General features: G+C 35.6%; 2 protein-coding genes and 1 long non-coding RNA gene across 5 annotated transcripts in view; 2 read left to right on the plus strand and 1 right to left on the minus strand.

The window, feature by feature from the left end:
- The window catches only part of LOC307183494, a 74,573-nt gene extending 54,824 nt beyond the window's left edge, over window positions 1–19,749 (minus strand). Inside the window, exons 1-2 of the long non-coding RNA XR_013827488.1 lie at window positions 19,359–19,749; window positions 7,047–7,071 (exon numbers count right to left, since the gene is read on the minus strand). This is a non-coding gene — a long non-coding RNA (uncharacterized lncRNA). The remainder of the gene's footprint in view (window positions 1–7,046; window positions 7,072–19,358) is intronic.
- Window positions 4,542–17,807, plus strand: MYOT (myotilin). Its single transcript, XM_079916080.1, has 9 exons — window positions 4,542–5,109; window positions 9,086–9,260; window positions 10,076–10,180; window positions 12,519–12,565; window positions 13,505–13,637; window positions 14,673–14,880; window positions 16,478–16,643; window positions 17,129–17,262; window positions 17,488–17,807. The coding sequence occupies exons 1-9, from the start codon at window positions 4,754–4,756 to the stop codon at window positions 17,658–17,660; spliced, it is 1,497 nt and encodes a 498-aa protein (XP_079772206.1). The 5' UTR covers window positions 4,542–4,753; the 3' UTR covers window positions 17,661–17,807.
- Window positions 19,709–21,187, plus strand: part of PKD2L2 (polycystin 2 like 2, transient receptor potential cation channel) — a gene marked incomplete at both ends in the record, with an annotated part of 38,738 nt that continues 37,259 nt past the window's right edge. For all 3 annotated transcript variants that reach the window (XM_079916078.1, XM_079916077.1, XM_079916079.1), the window contains 2 exons: window positions 19,709–19,739; window positions 20,436–20,537. In XM_079916078.1, the coding sequence (XP_079772204.1) occupies window positions 19,709–19,739; window positions 20,436–20,537 (133 nt within the window). The remainder of the gene's footprint in view (window positions 19,740–20,435; window positions 20,538–21,187) is intronic.

The following is a 21,187-nucleotide window of genomic DNA, read 5'->3' on the forward strand; positions in this document are numbered from 1 at the left end:
CTTTTGAGAATGGTGTTACAAGTGATCTTACTTACCTTTCCTAAACTATCCCTTGATCCCCTAATTGTAGCAAGAACCTTAGCCTAGATGTACCGTGGGGCTACCGCACTGTAACAAACGTTGTACCTTACAAAAGTCTAGGGAAAAGAAGAGGCAAAGCTTAAAGGATAAAGAGTAAATAAAACTAAAATTCTTCCTCAACTATGGAACATTTAGAATCTGCCCTAGGCAAAATTGGGGATTTCAGTTTGTCCTGAGCATCTTCCCTACTTGGCTGGTAGGGTGTATCTCAATCAAACCCTGTTCTTGGGAAGAACTAAATATCAGTCACATACACCACATTTAAAGTGCTCAGAATAGGGCCATACTCAAAGTAAATGCTGTATGTATCAGTTATTCTTGTTATTTTTATTGTCACTTGCACTTACATTTTAGGTCTCTCTAATTTAGATTGAAAGGCTTTGTCCCTATTAATGGAATCTGAAATATCAGTGAGCAGATGTGGAGAAATATTTTGGGTGATTCCTGAAATAAGACTTTGTAAGCGAACGCCTACTCAACAAGTCTAGTATGCTTTTTCTACTAAGTAACGGCTGTGTGCCCAGGTGGCAGTTATCAAACTTTCTCTGAACACCAAAGGAAGGTACACCTACATGGTCAGCTGTGAAGAATTTTAAACAGCTCACATGTGCTCAAACATCTATTTGTTGGATCCTAACGTACATGATAATGACATCAAGACTGGAGTACGCATGAGGGAGGGGAATAAACAGATATGCTTTAAGCAATAATACCATACCAAAGTTAAAGCCACTAAATAGGGATAATTCCACCTGATTAGCCTGATCCTCATGCCACCTACCCCTCTTCACCACCTCTTGTCGATTTGAAGGTTTCTTCCTCTGTAATTATTTACTTCCCTGCACAAAAATGGAAACTTAAATGCTAAGATGGTCTTCTTGATGAAAAGAGAAAGGAAGCTGTGTAACTGTAAGGAGTAAGGGAAATAAAGAGAGCTAACAACACAGAGCCCTAACTGTAAACACTGCTCGTTTGGTAGTTTCTGAAGTGTTTCAAACTCTTTTAGAATGAAAGTATAAAGTCAAGGAGGCATATGCTATACAGATTCAGAGAACTTGCTAAAGAAAGCAAATCACATTTTTCCACTTCCCCACCTTCCCAGTGACATAACACCATCATCCTGCTCTCCTGCCTTTGCCCAGACACACTCCCTCTCTTGAAACAAACTGCTTGAACCCCACTCCATTCCCCCTCCCATTTGGCAAGAGAAAAAAAAAGGCCTTCAGATGAACAACTATCCAATACAAATCAATTTGGAGCCCATCCATCACTGGTCTTATTTCTGGAGAAGTCTTAGCAGTTAGAATGTCAGTCTTAGAATACTACTTCCCTTTTAGTCCTTTCTTCAACAGGGAAGATCAAAGTCCCCACCACAAAAAAGAAAATAAGTTTTCTTTATATTTTTTCCCATTTCCCAATTCTTTGCTCTTCCCCCTATATGAGCTTGCTAAAGCTCATAGTCAAAGCTCACATCTAAAATAAAGAGGCTTGCAAGAGAAGCTCATGTAATCCCACTCCTTAAATATCACTAAGACATCTGAGATATTGTTTAGATTGTGGACTCTTACTTTGACATGCCAGCATAGGTAGATGGACAGGCAAGCACATCAGATGTCACTGTTTGGCAGCTGATAAAAGTCAGTGGTGCTATAATACTAAGCACAGAGCCACTAGATTAGTCTGTGAGGGAAGGGGATGCCTCTTCCTTCCCTTTAGTAGTAGGTTAAACCGAGCAGGCACTCTCTGGAACTCGGGTAAGTCCCTTCTTTATTCCTGCTTCAGTTTGGGGTTTTGTTTTTGTTTTTTGTCCAAATCAGAACAGTATGTAAAAGGTGATCTTCAGATAAAAAGTTCAAAAGCCAGAAGATCATAATGGCATTATACAAGATTTGAAAAGAATGTAACCTGTTCATTCCACTGAAATTGGAAGGCATTACAGAAAGGATAAAAGGAAAGATAGTTGTGTGTCATTATTTTTAAATCATCATTTTTCTTTGAAAAGGGACACTTGATCTAACTGTAATTGTGGTAATGTCCTACAGCTTCAAAATATCCTCAGTTTTTTGTGCAAGTCTGTGCTATATTAGACATGAGGGGGAAAGTCAAGATTTTTCTAAATAGGAGACTTAATAGTACTTTATTCATAAAATCTTTGAAATTTATTTAACATTATTTGGAATAAATTGATACTGTCATATAATAGAAGGCATTATAGAATTGAATTGTTGAACAGTAACTACTACACATGAAGAAAAACCTTTCAGAGTTACCTGTGTGAACATCTGTGTAAAATTTTGTTGAGACATGAATAAAATGAAACTTTTGAAAGAACATATTTTTAATTGAATTTTTTTTAAATAACAGTAATTGTTAACTATGTAGGCTGATACCAAAATGTACAAGATAGTTGACCTTCTAAAAATATATGTAAAGAAAAATAGGGAATTTTCTGGAAAATATCTACTGGCTATTTGTTAAACAGTTTATTCCTTCCTTGGTATTTGAAATTAATCTGAATGATTTGCCTGCCCCAAAAGGAATTTAAAACCAAGCACTGGATTCAATTCTGCAATGGAAAAAATAAACCCATAAATATGAAACTATTTGCCTTGAAATAGAGTCTTTTTTCGTTTTTTTTTAGAGTATCTAATTAAAGCCTCCTTCTGGATGTTTTTCTCCAATAATTTAAAGGCCTAATATAGTTAATTACTAAAATGCACTCTAGTTGAATGTGCTTGTATTCATAAACTCAAAATTAAGAAATGTATGACTTTTTAAGTGCCTTTTTCAATAGAATCTTTCTCTTGGCTGTTTAGTTGCATTTTTGTTCTTTCCTAAAACTGCTAATTTTAATATAACTCTAAACTACATGCACAACCTGAGGATCAAGTTATCTGGTTTAGAAGTTTTTCATTAAAAATGATACTTTCTTCAAGATAGGAAACTGAATAATTATAAGACTATGCTTCAATGATGACAAACAATTTGGTTAATTTTATTAGTTAAAAGTTTGATTTATCATTACCTCAGAGTTGGTTTATATTATATGAAACAAACTAAATGTATTTTGAACTAAATTACTTGATATTTTAAATAAAGACAAAAGCAGTATTACAACAATTTATGGCGCTAGTTTTTGTGTATAAAGTCTATATACAGTCCTGCCCAGATTTACCTTACTAATGGAAGAAATCAGAAGCAAATATAATTCTCTCACTTCGCTATATAGTAGAAACTAACACAACATTGTAAAACAACTATGCCCCAATTAAAAACAAAAGAAGCAAATATAATTCTTTAAGGTTGATTATAGTGACAAATGATTTATCAAAGGAAAAATGGGGAACTACTGTTGGAAGTCAGGACTGCCAATGCAGAGCTAAGTAAGAAAAATGGCACCCTTCTTTTCTTGGGAAACTATAGGCTAGCTTCACAGTTGCCTTACTTCCCTTCTGTACATCCTGTTTGCCATTTCAAAAGGAAAAATGATATAGGAACTAAAGCAATTTCAAAATTAGTCTGAAATACATATTAAACATGTAAAAATAATTTAAAGTGAAACTAAATAACTAAGAGACCATCGAGACCAATAACTAGATAATACAATCTAAAAATAACAAAAAATTACAAAGGGCTCTGGAATACTGTCGGTAACATATATTATATACACACACAGAGACACACGAATACAGTCACTCCTTAATATCATCTAGTTTGGTACTATGGTCAATTGGGAATCAAAGGGAGAAAAAGAAGCAGTGAATTATAAGGTAAAACAAAATCCACTCAAGGTTGACAATAGTGAAGAACAGATGTTTGCTCTACTTTGTGAAACTGTAAAAGGGTGAAGGAGCAAATACGGACAGTAATGTTCTTTACCAAAGAAGCACATTGCTCCCCTTGATTCACCACATCATTCATCACAGATCACCAGGGCATGAATTAACTGGAGTATCAGAAGAGCTGTTCATCGGTTTTGATGAGCAAGGGGAAGAATTCAGACTGAATAGAAGCTGACATGTTATATATTTACCTGCTAATAATTTTAAACCATTAACTCTCTGTGGTTAATGAAACTGTAGCCTCTGGGCAAAAGCTAAACATGAAACCATAAAATTATCACATTGAGCAACATCACACGTTTTCTTTTCATAAATAACCACTTGGCAAACTTAAACTTTTCCTACATCTTGAAGGCCCTGGGCGTGCTTTAAGAATCACCCAGAGGCAAACAAACACTAATGAATTCTTTTTTCTTATTCTCAAGGGGAAAGTCACTTGTGCAAAGACAACAGATAAAGGAATGGGAAGTCTAGAAGCCAGGAAAGTTCCACCTTGAGGTGACTTTGAAAGCACATAAGCTTTAAAAAAACAAGCAAAAAAACAAAGCACAAAAACTCTTAAAGATCTTAAACGGTACTGTTTTTTATGCAAATACTGTAACTGAATCATCTTCTTCTTTTGAAGGAACAATATTCTTCAAGAGAAGGCCACTCTATCAAAGCCAGGAGCACAGTATCCCCAGGATATCAACAACGAGGTGCAGACCAAGGTTGCTTCTGATTCACTGCAACCTTGTATAATTCCAGGCTTGCAGCCCCAGATTCGGGACCCCACCCTTCCAGGAGCAAATCATTATAAGTTGCCTTCAACTTCCATAAACCAGCTAAGCATGTTTAACTACGAACGTCCAAAACACTTCATCCAATCCCAAAACCCATGTGGCTCCAGACTGCAGCCTCCTGGACCGGAAACCTCCAGCTACTCTAGCCAGACCAAACAGTCTTCTATTATAATCCAGCCCCGCCAGTGCAAAGAGCAAAGATATTCTGCCTCCTCAACAGTGAGCTCTCACATCACTATGTCCTCCTCTGCTTTCCCTGGTTCTCCTCAGCAGCTTGCTGGCTCCAACCCAGGCCAAAGGGTTACAGCCACTTATAACCAGTCCCCAGCCAACTTCCTCAGCTCCATATTACCATCACAGCCTGATTACAATAGCAGTAACATCCCTTCCACTGTGGACTCCAAGTAAGTGAATTTTTAAAATATATAGAGAGAGACAGACAGATAGAACTGTGTATACCGTGAGCTTGTATCTGGGGGAGAAGGGGAGATAGGTTATGTACGTCATTCTTCACTATCTAAAAAGTCAACGTGATATCAGAGTCTCATTCCGTATTTCTCCTAGAACACCTTAAACCAGGGTACTGGCAATAAGTCATCTGACCCATTCTCCAGTGTCCAGGTTGAGCTGAACCCAAATCACCTATTACATAACACAATTACTTACCTACTATTTTCCATCTTCAAAAAAAATATTTCTAACATACCCAGGAACAGTGAACTATTCCCCCACCTCTAAGTTACGTTCCTCATGCTGTAAATTTAATTGCTCTGGTTCTGAGCTTAGCTGAGGTGAACACCTGTCTGCTCTTCTTCAGATAGGATTTCCTCTCACATAAGCAGAGGCTATTAAGTTTCTTCTCAGTCTTAGTCTTTTCTTCCTATCCATTTTCCCCTCTGATCCTGAACAACCACTTGGCTAAAAAGAAAATATGGGATTCAAACACTGAAGTATATGAATTTTCCCTATGATCAGAAGGAAGGACTGAATAGGTAAAGGCTCATGATCTTAAGGTTTCCTCTGGTAATTAAAACTACACTTTGTTCAAATTGGTTAGACCAACCTAAATACAGGGAAGAATAACTGAAGCCTTATGCAAGCATGTACTATTTCCACAGCCCTAAAACTGTCCTAGGAGAACCTGATATGAAGAAGGACAAAGTGGTTGTGCTTTTTTTAAAACATGAACTGAATACTTTGTGCTTATGCAAACTCTGGGCTATCAGTTTTCCTATTCCTTGGCTGGCTAGAACATCAGAGAATTAATCAGAGGCATCTGAAAAACTGTGTGATGAAATATATTTTGTTGGTTACAGACTTATCAACAGATTTGCTGAAATTCTTGCCAATTTCTCTCAGTTTTCTCTAGAGGCTAATTTTTCTAGAGATTCCTATTTTTGGTGACAACTCTGGAAACCTAGGTGAACTCACCAGAGCAATTCAACTTGCAAAGAAACCTTTTCAATATTTTTAAAAATAAAAACGAGGAAAACCAAAAACATTTGTTAGAATCCTATAGATACTAGGTTGAACCATTTGAAATGGCTGATAGTTAAAAATTTTTGACTGACAAAAAAGGCATTCTCATAGGTTTGGCCTAATGATTTTAAAAGATGCCTTCAAGAATTAAGAGCCCACTCTTTCTCTTCTATCTCAAATTCCCATTATACCCATTATCACATATTGTAGATTTTTCTTACTTACATTTTACCCACATAATCTTTTTCCATCTAGCTTTCAATTATTTACAAATTTCCTGTATAAGCATGTTTAAATCTAAAATAACTCTTTCTCACTAAAATATTTTTCTTAGTAAAGGCTCTAATCCTATTCCAAATTCCTGCCCAGAAAAGAAAGCCACCAAATAAATACTAGTGAGCCTCAACCATGTACCTAGCTCTCTGCACAGAACTAAGAGAGGAAGGAAGGAAAAAATAGAGAGGATAAGAAATAAAGCACAGAAGGACCCCAAACCAGAGATCAAAGATCCAGCTTTAGCTGCTCCATTTTCAGCAACCATAGATAACTCTTTTAATCTTCCCACAGCCACTTGATACCAGTTCAGTGTCCAGCTGCACAGGTGGAAAGCTCTGGCCCTTTGAACATTTGTGCACAACTCCCTCATTTTTATGATGGGCTGAAGTTTGCCCTGTCTTCTATAATAATCCCTTGGATTCTGACCTAGAGAGGTTTGAAAGCTTTATTTAGCTTTTCATCAGTAGAAAACCCTTAAGCAAATGTTTTATTCAGTTTATCAAACCACAGACTAGAAATTCAGGGGAACTCTTTAACTATTCCTTTCAAAAAGCTTGCTGTGTGACATTCCTCAAGTTTTCCTTACCTGCTCAGTGATTCAGTTTTCTGATCTGTAATAAAAGTAAGGATTTAGGTGATTAATGATAGGGGGAGAAAAAAAAACCTATAAAGCATTGTGCAAGTATAATATTAGTTTCTAATTACGAACAGATATCAAGTCCTAACACTTAAACCATCTAAACTGGTACTAATGCAGGTATTCAGTAAATAAAAAGGTGACTGAGATTACATATATATCAGTGATTCTCAGGCTTGGTTTTGATAGTCCTTCAGGATTTCTCAGATATATTACATCATATTATGACAGTCTGACAAAAGAATTATTTAATGCTAATTCACTTTAACCAAACACATATGACTGGTTTTTTTTTAGCTGGAAAAACAAAAAAACAAATGGGCTATTCTAACTTCATACAGTTGGAGACATAGTAGATCTATGAAACCAAAGACATTTTACCACTTTGACCTGGGAATTCAATCTTAAAACAAAACAAAAACATCTCACTATTTATTTAAACACTTGGTTTGGCTATTTGCTTCACTGAACAAATCAGATACAGACAATCCTGAATATCTGAAATACAAGGAGGGAAAATGTATATAATCAACTTTCAATACAGAGCATCTTGAATACAATGGAAAATATTCATTCACTGAACTGATAGTGAGTATTACCTCACTATTTTGCAGGCTTTGTGTTAGTGGATACAAATAATACAACAGTGAGTAATAAAACATCTTTTTTTTCTTCAGTGTATTTACAATCTAGAGATTACTAACCAAGACCCCAAAGCCTGCAAAAATTAAAACTCTGGCTCCACTCAGAGGAAATGCATTTCCACTTAGCTTACAAGTTCTTTTAATGATCCCTGCGAATTTTTGAACAGGGACATGTCAAAGAACAGACCAAGGCTGCCTCATCTGGATATCTGGATTTATTATGATAATGGTAAAATATTCATTGAGGGCAGTGGCCAGTTTTCCCACATTAAGTAGATATAAGCTAGCACCTTCAGAGCCCTAAATAAATAAACTAGGTAAAATCTGAATAAACCCTGTGAAAAGTGTGAGCTACCTAACAGATCTAAAAATATAGGACTCCCTAAATACCACTCCTGTCCTCTATCAGAATCAGCAGGGGAACACCAGGAGGGGGCAAGGACATCTTGGAAGAAAATTTAGGGTTGGAATTTGAAATAAGGATTTAAACCAAACTCTTCAACTGCCGATCAAATTTGCTTTTTTTCCCCAAAACTCCTTTTTTTCTCAGTTTACATTTCTTTCTCCTTCCTCCTCTAATCACCCCTTTCTCTAAAAATCACTTATGCAATATTGAAGAAACTGTTATTACTGTACAAGTTGTTATATAGTGCCATACTTGGATTGTCTAGAATATGAATAGGAAGTAGAAATTAAAATGTAAACTGTAGACTCCATTCAAAGCAAGAGAATATTCACTAAATACCAGTGGTTATGCTGATAAATGTTTAACAATCAGCTCTGGAGGAAAGAGCCATGATTTGTGGTATTTACCAATTTCCCTGGTATAGATACTCCCACCACCACCAATTTCAAACTTTCAGCATGAGATCACAGTGAGCTGGGAAGAGACACTAAAAATCAGTTCTCTTAAGCCCATATGAGTCAGCTCCAGCACATCGCTGCTTACTATCCACCCATAAATCAAACTCAGGAAATTCAGTTGGAATATTGGAAGAACTCTCAAGCTGCCAGTAACTAGACTTACTCTCACTTCTTTAGGGAAGATCTTCAAGGAAGGACATTTCTCCTTATGTCTAATCTAAATTGCTCCTCCTGCTACTTAATTTTCATTTGCCAAGATGAAAAGAAACAAAAACAAAAATAAAAAACAGCTAGTAACCATTCTTATAAAATCCTTCTTGACTGTTATTAGGGCAATTGGTGTTTTAATAACACCAGCAGTACTAAATGGTAAATTCAACCTACCTAAACGTGACTGACAAAATGATGCCAATTCTATTTTACATACCACACCTTACTTTAAAGATCTTCTTTTTAAAAAATCTTTTTTTCTTTTTAAAGCTATCAACAACCCTCAGTTGGCCAACCTGTAAATGCTAAGCCATCCCAAAATGCAAATACTAAGCCCACACCAAGGACTCCTGACCATGAAATACAAGGATCAAAAGAAGCTCTGATTCAAGATTTGGAGAGAAAGCTAAAATGCAAGGACAACCTTCTTCATAATGGAAACCAAGTGAGCAAGATGTCTATTTTGTATTAAAAAAAAAAAACCAATAAAACTATAAAATCTAATCTCAATAAGAATGTTGTTTCTGTCTCACAGATCTATGTCCATATAATCAGCAAGGGAGAGGAGTATCTAAAAAAAGGGAATATTTGGATCCTATTCTGTATTTCTCTGCATGAAATCCCCTCTAGGAGTTCAGTAGTAAAAGAATGAAGCAAATGAAAAAAAAAAAAAAAACCCAATCTGAATGATTCAATTTTGTTTTAAGCATTACCATAAAAATATATTATTGATGGAAAAATAGCTATAATTCTTATTATACACATTGTATTAGTCACTGATCTCTGAAAGAGTACTACTATATGCCTTTAATCCAAATACATTTAACATACAAGTTGCACTGCTCTTAACCAGAAGTTAGTAAATCAAATATAGTGTTCACTTAATAAAAGTTATTTCTGAATCTGAGGACATACGGTACTATATTCAAAGACAGAGCCAACAGGAACATGCAGAACAAGGAGGAAGACAAAGAATTTCCCTTTATTGGGGAGAGAGAGCCTTATTTAAGGGTGATTATGCTTGCCTTTACTAGGAGAAGAAAGAAAACAGAGATGAATATTACAGATGAGGGAAGTGGCACTAGAACGAAAGGAAATTGCTTTGAATGAAAGAATGTTTTTTTATGAACATAGTATCTATCATTCAATAGGCGTAACTATACTTGTTTGGTATAATTCTTGGTGGTTTTAAGGTAAAGCTATACAAATAACTTTTATTAAATCTCATTACTATCTCCTTTATGATTTATTTCTTTAAAGCGGCTAACATATGAGGAGAAGATGGCTCGCAGATTGCTAGGACCACAGAATGCAGCTGCTGTGTTTCAAGCTCAAAATGACAGTGAGGCACAAGATCCAGCACAGGTAAATTAAAATAATCTTTATCTAACTGGAGCACTTTTCTTTTGTGTGATTTTTAAATATCTGCTTTTCTAAATGCTTATAAATAGCATTTGAAGCAAAAGTCAATTACTTCCATACTCCATTACATATAAAAAGTAGAGGCCATGATGGGTTGAATATATACACAAAAATTTTTAATTTTACCTCATTTTCTGGTGGTTCTAGTATCTGCATATGAAATGTTATAAAGTCAAAACACCAGAAGACTAATGGTGTCACTTTTCATCTGGACATTTAGGGGTCAGTTAAACCGAGGACTCTCCCTACAATGTCTACATGGATAGAAAATTTATGAGTTGTAAATCTTTCACAGGACAAAAGTTAAAACTCTAAACCAAAGTAATTATAACCTTTTCTCATAAGCTGTTTATCATTTCAATGTTTTAAAATAAACTCATGTACTAATGAAACATCCAATTTCTTCTGTCATGTTCCTGTATCTTAAAATGATTCTTATTAAAAACAAAACAAAATAAACAACAAAAACCTTATGAGTAATAGCTCCAGGATTAAGAACAGCATCCTTTCCAAGGGATTAACTTTATCCAGAACATAAAGTGAATATCCCACAGGCTTGTTCCTGATCAACTTCATTTTAACAAGTTAACCTCAAAGAGAAGTGTACAGCTGGAGAGGCAAAATGAACTGCTATTGCTCTTCTATCTTGCTTCTGTAGTTACCTCTCATTCCTTCCTAAAAACTCCACAAGAAACTGGAAGCCAAACCGAGCATTCAAGAATTCCAACCTTCTACAGTATAGGAAGATGAAAATAAGACTTTTGTTTCTGTTAAATGTGACTAGATCTACTGAAAAGGATAGAGCAGGGTCTAGCACAGCAAGTAACTAGAACCTGAGAACAGAACTTAAATCTCTTTCGGCTACTGAGGAGTTCACACACTCATTTATTCAACTAATTTATATGAAGTACCTACTGTGTGTTGGGCTCTGGAGTTGGTACAGGAGATTACAGCAAGAATAAGACACAAATATATCTCTATTAGAAGAAATAACCCAAAGTAACATTAGATTGATGATGGTTTATGTTATAAATTCACAGTGTATGATTTCAAGGTCAAGGGTATATTGTTTTTCTCATTCATTCTTTAAAAACTTTAAAATGAAGGTGAAGGTACCAAGAAAAGAGATAGCAGCAAAACATATTATGAAATCAGAAAAGAAAAATCTTACGTTTTTTGGTACACTTCAAACAGTCTACTTAAATAATACAAAATGTCATCAAATTACATATAACTGAAATATCACACCTATGAATATGAATACATACATGTTCAAACCACTACAGGAAAAGGTGAAAAACTTAATTTAGATATTATGAGTTTAAGTGGATTATTCTTATTTTTTACCAAAAAATTCACTGATCTTTTGACATTTGGCTTAGAGAAACTCAAAGCCCAGCCAAAAATTATTACAGAGTTGTAAGAATTTTGTTTTAGAATGACAAAATACATTAAAGTTCATCCCAAAATAAATTATTTGTACTGATTTGCTATGTTGTTTTTCATATACTTGGGTAAGGACTATATTTTCTACTTCTTTGTATCTCTCACTATACCAAGCACAATGAAATATATGGAATAGGCACTAAATATTTAATCAGTTAATTCTATTATAAATTCATCAATTCCTGATTTTATCCTCAAATATGAATAATTTTCTGGTGCTCAGATATAAATTCTAAAAGATGACTGCTTAAATTAAATACACCCTTATTAGGCAGGAAGTAAGTAATGTTGTTTTTCAAAGGCTTTTCATAACTCTACACATAGCTTCCACAGTGTCCATCAGGATTTTGTGCCATGAGCTAAAAAGAAAAGTATTTTCCAGTCTAATATGTGTTTACTGCTGTTGGTGCCACTTATGAGCAGTAGGCATAATACCCTGTATCTACTGCCAACACAAATGACTTCATAACTATTCCTGTTTTACCAAAGGACAATCTGTACTATGTGCTCCCATTTCAAATACACCAGGGGGACTCATCATCCTTTGTCATAAAATCGTCATCTAAAAAATGAACCACCACCAATTCAAAGTCTAGTTAATTTTCATAAATCGTATCTATTGAATAGTCTTAATTCTGGGTATTTCTTGCTAGAGTATTAGAAGGTTAGTGTACTATATTTTAAATGCTTAACAGCTAAATATATAGAACTATCCATGACAGTACAAATACAGCCACAACAGAAATGTTCCTTTCAACTACGACTACTAAATTCTGCTTCATTTCAAGCTAACAACAGCATGTTAACATTATCACTTTGTTTTAACTTCAAGCAGCACAATTCAGAACATGCACGACTGCAACTTCCTACATCACAAGTAAGGTAAAAAAAAATTTTTTTTAATTTTAAAGAAATATACATTTTGCTACCTAAAATGTTTGCAGCTTAAAAAAAATGTAATATTTACAAAGCCCTCAAGCTTCTTACATACTTCTTATACAAAGCAATGTGACCAGAGGGGATAGCAGGTTGGAAGGGATAAATCAGGAGTTTGGGATTAACAGATACACGCTACTATGTGTAAAATAGATAAACAACAAGGACCTACCATATAGCACAGGGAACTATTTTCAATGTCTTATAATAACCTATAATGGAAAAGAATCTGAAGAATCTATATATATTTAATATATATGTTATATATATATAACTGAATCACTTTATTGTACACCTGAAGCTAACACAACATTGTAAATTAACTATACTGCAATAAAAAAATATGGTTATAAAAAAAGAAAATAATGTTTATACTGCTTTAGAACCAATTGAAAAAAAATAATGTGAATTTTCTAATGTCAAAGATGACAATAAAAATTTTTATCTGTTAATTATCACAACTATCTCAGAGGAAACTGTTTTTAATGTTTTGGCGAAATAAGCCAGGACCATGTTTCCATGCTAAACAACTTTTTCATAACAATGGAAACCTGATTCTAATTATACAATCTTTGCATGTGACTACAATTGTCCATGGGGTACTCTGCATTTTAATAGATCAGTTTCTTCATCAATTCATGGCACTGAAAAAAGAAACAAAGATGTATAATTTGTATCAGGTGTTTCTAAATTGCTACCACTTCTAATAGTCATCAAATATGCCACAGCTAAATACAGCTCTGCAGCCTCTCTCCATTGTTACTACACTATCAGATCAAACAGCATAGACTCTAGGGTTTCAAATTTGATGGCTAAACTATATTTGCATGAAAGGAAGAGCAATGACGACTCTTCTGCATAGTGATTATTAAAATATTTTTGTAGAAGTAGATCATCTTCAAGGGGAGATGTGAATGATCAGGATGCAATCCAGGAGAAATTTTACCCGCCTCGTTTCATTCAAGTGCCAGAGAACATGTCAATTGAAGAAGGAAGATTCTGCAGAATGGACTTCAAAGTAAGAGAAAAGTTCAAATATACTGGAGAAAAATTAACAATGGGATACTAAGTTTTGAAAAATGTCCTCCTCCTCTTCATAACTTTCTACACAGCTTGACAAGAAATATGTATAATAGATAAGAACACAAACTCTGGAGCTAAGTTTACCTGGGTTAGAATCCTGGCCCTGCCACTTTACAGCTGTGTAACCTGAGACAAGTCACTTAACAACTCTATGCTTTTGTTTCTTTGGGAATAACAAATATATCTACCTCATAAAGCTGTGTGAGGATTAACTAAGTAAACAGGTATAAGGTACTCAAAATAGTGCCTACCACCTAATACTCTATATAAATGAAGCTTTCATAGCAATAGGATTTCTAAAGTAGAACGCCTCTTTAAAGAAATTCAAGTCACCCTGCTCTCTCTTGGCCTAGAAGAATTCTTCAGGCTAAAATAACTTATTAGAAAGGCCTACATTTTTATTATCCTCATTTGGGAGAACTTTTTCTTATAAATGTTTTTTCAGATTCCTTATGAATGAAAGTCAGTGTATGGATTTAATTGTCAAGACTTACGAAAACACTTAACAAAATGCCATTTATACACCAGAACTACAGCTCAAGAACACTCAGTTTTGGAAAGGTTATTTGGAATGGTTATCAGCAAGTCTCATATATATGGGCCTCTGGGACTTCATTCACACTTGCCATTAGCCAGAAAAGCCATATGACTTCCATATTCCTTGTGGAGACCAATATAAGATAACTTAACGTCCTTAATATAGTAATTAAGAGATCTTAAGGAGCCTGAGGTTGTTTACAAAAGAGCTAGATGTGTTTTCAGATAGTATGAAAATACTGTATTAATTTCAAGTGTTATAGTTTTTACTATTTTGTTAAAATTTATTGAAAGAAAATATCTTTTAAGCTCTTGTTTTGCATTTTCAATCACAAACCCACTCAGATACTGAACTGTTAAAATTCATAAATGGACAAATGGGTCCCAGTGATCTATAATGTAAAATTCTATCTCCTTGTGTTTTCATTTCTAGGTTAGTGGACTACCAGCTCCTGATGTGTCATGGTATCTAAATGGACAACCAGTTCAATCAGATGATTTTCACAAAATGATAGTGTCTGAAAAGGGTTTTCATTCACTCATCTTCGAAGTGGTCAGAGCTTCAGATGCAGGGGCTTATACATGTGTTGCCAAGAACAGAGCAGGAGAAGCCACCTTTACTGTGCAGCTGGACGTCCTGGGTAAGCTTTCAAAGAGATCCTACAGAGCTCCTTAAAATTTTGTAGAATCAAATAAGAAAGCGTTAAAAAAGAAAAACCCCAAGGACTTTATATTTAAGGTTAACGTCTATACTATACAACCCAGTAGAACACGAATTTTTATGTAAAAGCCACGGTGGGCAGGGGTTAGTGCTCTTGAGGGAAACTCAGTGAAACTAGAATGACAGATCTACCACTAAAGCTTTTCTGGAAGAGAAATAAAGGTAAAATTTCAGACAGACCAAAGGAGGTAGTATATTCTAGGTATATTTCTAGATGTACAGTAGATGTACAGTATTTGTAGATATGATTAAAGGGTCTTAATATGAAAATTTTTAGTCTAATCATTTATCTGGTCTACAGTCTAAAATAATCAATCTGACTCACATTTTCACAGAATTGCTATAATCACACATAGTTTAAAACTGAAGGGTAAATGTCAACTTTTAGCCTTAGACTATGCACTGTTTACCAGGAAACCAGTCTCTAATTATGACAACAAAAACATGCTTACTTGCTTTAGAAAACAAGTATGGTAAAACTCTTATCTCATATTTGTCTTTAGTAGGGCAGTTGTCATAAAACTAATGTCCTGTCTTAAAATATTACAATTCAAGTGCTCTAAATATATCACATTTGCAATGACTTAAGCCACAATATACTGCATAAGCAATATTTTGCTATAATTCACTGCTTATTATATAAAAACTTAATCAAGTTCAAGGATGGGCAATCTTGAGTTTGTATTCTACCCAGATGAATGAAAAATCTTTAAGATCATTCTATGATATAATAAGGGCCCTCAGACTAAGGGAAAAACTAGTGATCTGGGAATTTATACACACACACACACAAAATCCAAGTGATTAAGCTTATGGCAAATCCTTTCTGTGCCAATAGCTCCAAAAATACTATAATGTTAGAGCTGAAAAAGACTTTGACAGGCATCCGTCCAATCTCCTCCTTACTCCTTCAGAAAAGTTAGGGTTATAGTATTATAGTATCAGTTCCTCTTTTCCCTCAGGTATTTGAAGAAAACTAAAGAGATAATTATTATTGGCATTTGTATATTATTTTATAGTTTACAAAGTGCGTCTTCATTCATTATCACAATTGATCCTCACAATAATTTTGTGCTTTGGTGGGCACAGCAGTAACTATTTCTTGGGTATCATTTTACAATAGATAAAATTTAGCCTCAGAGAAACTAAACAAAATTTTCCCCAATGTGGCATGGCTGGTGGGGCAAACAGAATTCGAACCCAAGTTGCTGGTACTCTTTCCACCACTCATGCTGCCTCTCTATAGCTGAGATGATCTCAACTTGACTTAAATTCTTCCAATGAAACATGATTATAAATTCAACGCATCATTACATTACTGTTTTAGAACTATAAATAGTATACAATATACAACAGTATTGCATATTATTTTAACTACAGCTGAAACATAAAGCTTCCAATCCTGTCGTTAGTACTTTTTTAAACTTTTACATCAGCATACAAACTTCATAATACTTTGGTTTGACTTAATATTGTTTATAATATTTCAAATACGTGATTTTTTTATTAATATGTAGCAAAAGAACATAGAAGAGCACCAATGTTCATCTACAAACCACAGAGTAAAAAAGTTTTTGAGGGAGACTCAGTGAAGCTAGAATGCCAAATCTCAGCTATACCACCACCAAAGCTTTTCTGGAAAAGAAATAATGAAATGGTACAATTCAACACTGATCGAATAAGGTAGGATAAGTATTTCTAGACTTAACTATACTGTACTTGGGTGAATCCAGTTATACTTTTAAATGTATTATAAATGGCATGCATCTGTGACCTCAATTTGTCTAATTTTAAAAACATATAGATGAAACTAACACAATATTGTAAATCAACTATACTTCAACTTTTAAAATATATATATATAGAAATATAAGCAGCCTCATTAAGCCAGATCCCACTAATGAGAAATTTAAGGGATAAAGTAGGCTAGGATTTACCTTTTTACTAACAATAAAAGAAGATGGCTCAAGGAAATATGATACAAACAAGACTGGGCGGATGTTTAATTCAAAAAAACCCATAGCTATTTGGCAATGACTAGCTACAGACTCAGAATTTCCAAATGCTTTTTTTCTTCCTATTAGTCTGACTCTGTAGGTCACAGGCATCATAAATAAATTCTCACAGGAAAACTAATTCCTTTACTTTCAATTTTTGTTTCTTTCCAGTTTATATCATGATAACTCTGGAAGAGTTACTTTACTGATAAAAGATGTAAACAAGAAAGACGCTGGGTGGTATACTGTGTCTGCAGTTAATGAAGCTGGAGTGACCACATGTAACACGAGATTAGATGTTACAGGTATCTCACGCTGTTATACAGTGCTATGTCAAGTGTTATAAAGAACTTAACTGGAAAGATTTAATAAGAAACATAAATTCCAGCATAGCATAAATTCTGAAGGATTCTCCCCATACATAATCAGTTTTGATTTTTTTTTCTCTCCCTGTCCAATAATGACTACCTAGTGCAATCCATTTGTTTAGGACAAGTTTTCTAAATTAACGTTTATTTGATCCATTTCAGCCCGTCCAAACCAAACTCCTCCAGCTCCTAAGCAGTTACGTGTCCGACCAACTTTCAGCAAATATTTAGCACTTAACGGGAAAGGTTTGGATGTGAAACAAGCTTTTAACCCTGAAGGAGAGTTTCAGCGTCTGGCAGCTCAATCTGGACTCTATGAAAGTGAAGAACTTTAATAACTCTACCAACATTGGAAAACACAACAACTACACTATTAGCAATATTTTCAATTAAATTTTTGCAATAAATCCATAGCTGTATTAACAGATTATGGTTTTAATTAGGTAATACAACTAATATATATTTATAATGCGTTTATCCTTTGACTCTTGCACATTCTGTTTACCTCTCTGGTTTGTGAAGCCTACAGAAAATCTGGGTTTGCAACTGTAGATGAAGATCTTAAAAAATGTGGGATTTTAATATTTAAGTCATACACATTTTACGACTACAGGTTATAAATGAATATCAACGTTTTAAACACATCTAATGCGTAATAAGATTTACTGGTACTGCTTTCTAAATACTGTTTTACCCGTTTTCTCTGATAGGAATACTAACATGGTATAGATTATCTGAGTGTTCCTTAGTTTTATGTCAAAAGAGAATAAAATTTCAAATATTTAAAACAGACTGTCTCATCTTCACAAAAGTCTAGATCTTTAAGATAAAACTGCTGGTTTGTATCTATTAAGCGACACACAGCAAAACCTATGAATAACAAGTTCCAAGAGACCAACAATATTATACTCTAGAACAGCCTGTCTTGGTGAAGCTCACTTACAGCTAATTTCTCCAGAGAGGGAACTAAACTTTTTACGGTTTGCACTTCGAAGGCAACCAGAATAACTTAAACCATGACAGAATCTCTCCTGAAATTGTGATTTTGTTTTAACCAAACAGGTTTCTAATTCTTTAAGATCTTTGAGTCTACTGAGCTCAATGGATTAAGAATAGACTGCAGAGTCATCTACCTAATTCTTATATTTAATGTAAATTTGAATACCTATATTTTGGGCTTTTTTCCTCCTACATTTCTAGTTCAGATAACCTACTACTTTAGAAAACAATTTTGCCAGCCTCTGAGAGTCCAAGTACAGGAAAGGGCAAATCCTTGTATTAAACTATTCTTAAGCTAGGCCAGTAGCCCTTTCTTCTCAGGTCTCATCTCCACTGGCTGCTGGCCTTTCGCTACACCTCTCCTATTCGTTTTATCATTGGTAGTCTTTGACCCTCGCTGCTATGTGGCCTAGTTTTCCTTTTTACCTGACATGAAACAGCATTTATCAACATCACCCTACATCTCTTTCCGAGAAATAACAGAAGTGGCTTTATCTTTTACTTTCAAAACAGCTTGAAGGGTTTCTTAGCTGGCTACCCTGGGGCTTTCCACTGAATTCCTTTTTTATTTGCCTTTTTACCAACCTAAGAATCCCTGCCCCCCTCCCCCCCTCATATTCTGGCGGGCTTATGGATGCCTTAATTACAACAATTTACAACAAATTTGGCCTTTTCTGTAGCTGGTTTACAAACCTTCTCACTTTTGCAAAGCTGCTGGGTCAGATGTGAGTCTGGGCTCCCAAAGACTACTGTTTTGGGCTACGCTTTTACCTTATCACTGCAGAACTTTTTTTTTTTTTTTAATCCATTTCAACGTTCTCTTAAGCCATATTGGGTGGAAAGAGGGGTGGGAGCTATTTCCAGCAACAGCTCTCGATTACTAATAATCAGTATCTGCAAGCTGCAGCGGCGGAGTGGGGTCTTGGTTACAAATTCGGGCTTTGGCGTCGAGCAAACCTTGCCCCAACGGGCCTTTGGTAAGTAATTTATTCTCCTCAGTCTCTTCAGGTCTAAAACGAGGACAAAACACATACCTTTCAGGAAAGGGCGGTGTGAAGACTAAACAAGCCAAAAGATGTTAAAAGTCAAGAATGGGTAGCCCATTATAATTAATTACTACGATTTTTATGATTAACCCCAGGCCTAAAGCCAGGTTTGCCCTAGAAGTTGGTCCTCCGCCGGAGACAAACGCCACCACGCTCAGGCCCGCCTCACGCAAAGCCTTTCCGTAAAGGCCTCGGTGCGCAGGCGCGCTGGCATCTTCTAGCGCCGCTTGTTCCCATCGTGGAGCCTGGGGCTCGCGCAGGCGCATGAGCAAGGCGCGCACCGTGTGAGTATCGCGCAGGCACCGCCGGCGGAACGGGCGTTGTCGTCCAAGTTTGCCATGGCTGAGGCGTCCCGGTGGCACCTAGGCGGTGAGGGGTTCCTCTAGGGAGTGGGTGGGGCAGAGCAGAATGGGCTATTGCAAATATCCTGCAAGGAAGTCTGTAGCCCCACGTGTATTCACGTGAGAGATGACCTCCAGAACGGTTAGCCGTCGCAGACTCCCCTTGAGAAGCGGAGAGGAACTGTGGACCCATTTCACAGACAGGAAAAGTGAAGCCCTGAGGGAACATCTCGCCCCTTGCCGGAAGCTGGAGCTGGGCGCTGCCACATGCTATATAGTAGCCTTCTCTAGGCCGGCCTTAGAAAGCCTTTGTTGATCTAGGGAGTAGTGGCCTTGGCAGAACCCCAGGCTAAGTCCTTTTACCCCCTCCAGCAGGAGCCAGCCATCCCAAGAAGCAGAGTTAACAGGAGGAGAAAACGATTAGGGGCAGAGGAGGGGGTTTTGTTTGCTTTGTATTTTGCTTTTTCATTTTAAAACAAGACTGGTGAGGAAACATCCGGGTTATAAAATTCATTATATACGGTCATAAAATGATTGCCCACTATCACCATGGGAAAATGTTAGTAATTAGTCCTTCTTCATAAAAGTGAGAGTAAAAACATAACCAGAAGCCATTGGAGCTTTCCTTCACACAGTGTAAACAGCTAAAAGCGCCTGTGTTTTTCCATCCCTATTAGTTATATATATTATAAATTAAGGAAAATTTTTGTTTTATATCTCACAGGAACTCCAAAACATAAGCTGCATTACAGAAAGGAAGTAGAAATGAGAACCACACTTCAGGAGGTCTTACTCTACCTTATTTTTTTAATAAACTTATGTATATGTAAGTACACAGATGTAGATGAAGACACTGTTTGAACTAAGAAGTTATGTGCAGATGAAAAACAAAACATATGGATTTTATAAAACCATACGCTTTCAGACTACTGAAACCCCTCAAAAAATAGTGACACATTTTAAACATCTTAAATTCATTTAGGTTGACATTATTTCCAATTCTTAAGGGGCACAACTTTAGGTCACAGAAGTAATAAAAAGCTTTCATAGTCAACACTGATTTAATTAATTATTCCTTTCTGTTGGCAGTTCTGTCTTGAATATAATTATTCCCTTGAGTTGCCAATTCTTGATTTCTTTTAGAGCGATACAGATACATTAGCTTTGCTCTAGTTTCATAGGTCAAACTACAAATGAGGCCTAAGAAGTTAGTCTTGATGTCTGCTTTGTTCTTTTCCCTGGCCTGTTGCAGAGTTAATAGTAAAATATGCTAGTTCTGAGTCACAGAAGATATGAATCAATGCAGATCTTTAGGGAGAACCAGGAAAACATCTCAACCTACATTCCTCCTATCTGTGGGTCAATATCATTGACTTAATCAGTATTAAAGAGCATTTTGTCTTTACAGCACCCAACATATAGTAGATGCAAGCTCACTGACTGGACTTATGTTGGTACAGCATACATAGTGGCAAT

Source organism: Stenella coeruleoalba (assembly GCF_951394435.1).
Source record: "Stenella coeruleoalba genome assembly, chromosome: 3".
In the NCBI taxonomy this organism is placed as follows: Eukaryota; Metazoa; Chordata; class Mammalia; order Artiodactyla; family Delphinidae; genus Stenella; species Stenella coeruleoalba.

Bases quoted from the DNA above. Each gene is read 5' to 3' on its own strand.
- MYOT (XM_079916080.1), top strand. From the start codon at position 4,754: ATGTTTAACTACGAACGTCCAAAACACTTCATCCAATCCCAAAACCCA. The intron at 16,644-17,128 runs GTAGGATAAGTA...GTTTCTTTCCAG, and splicing joins TTCAACACTGATCGAATAAG to TTTATATCATGATAACTCTG. The intron at 17,263-17,487 runs GTATCTCACGCT...GATCCATTTCAG, and splicing joins CACGAGATTAGATGTTACAG to CCCGTCCAAACCAAACTCCT.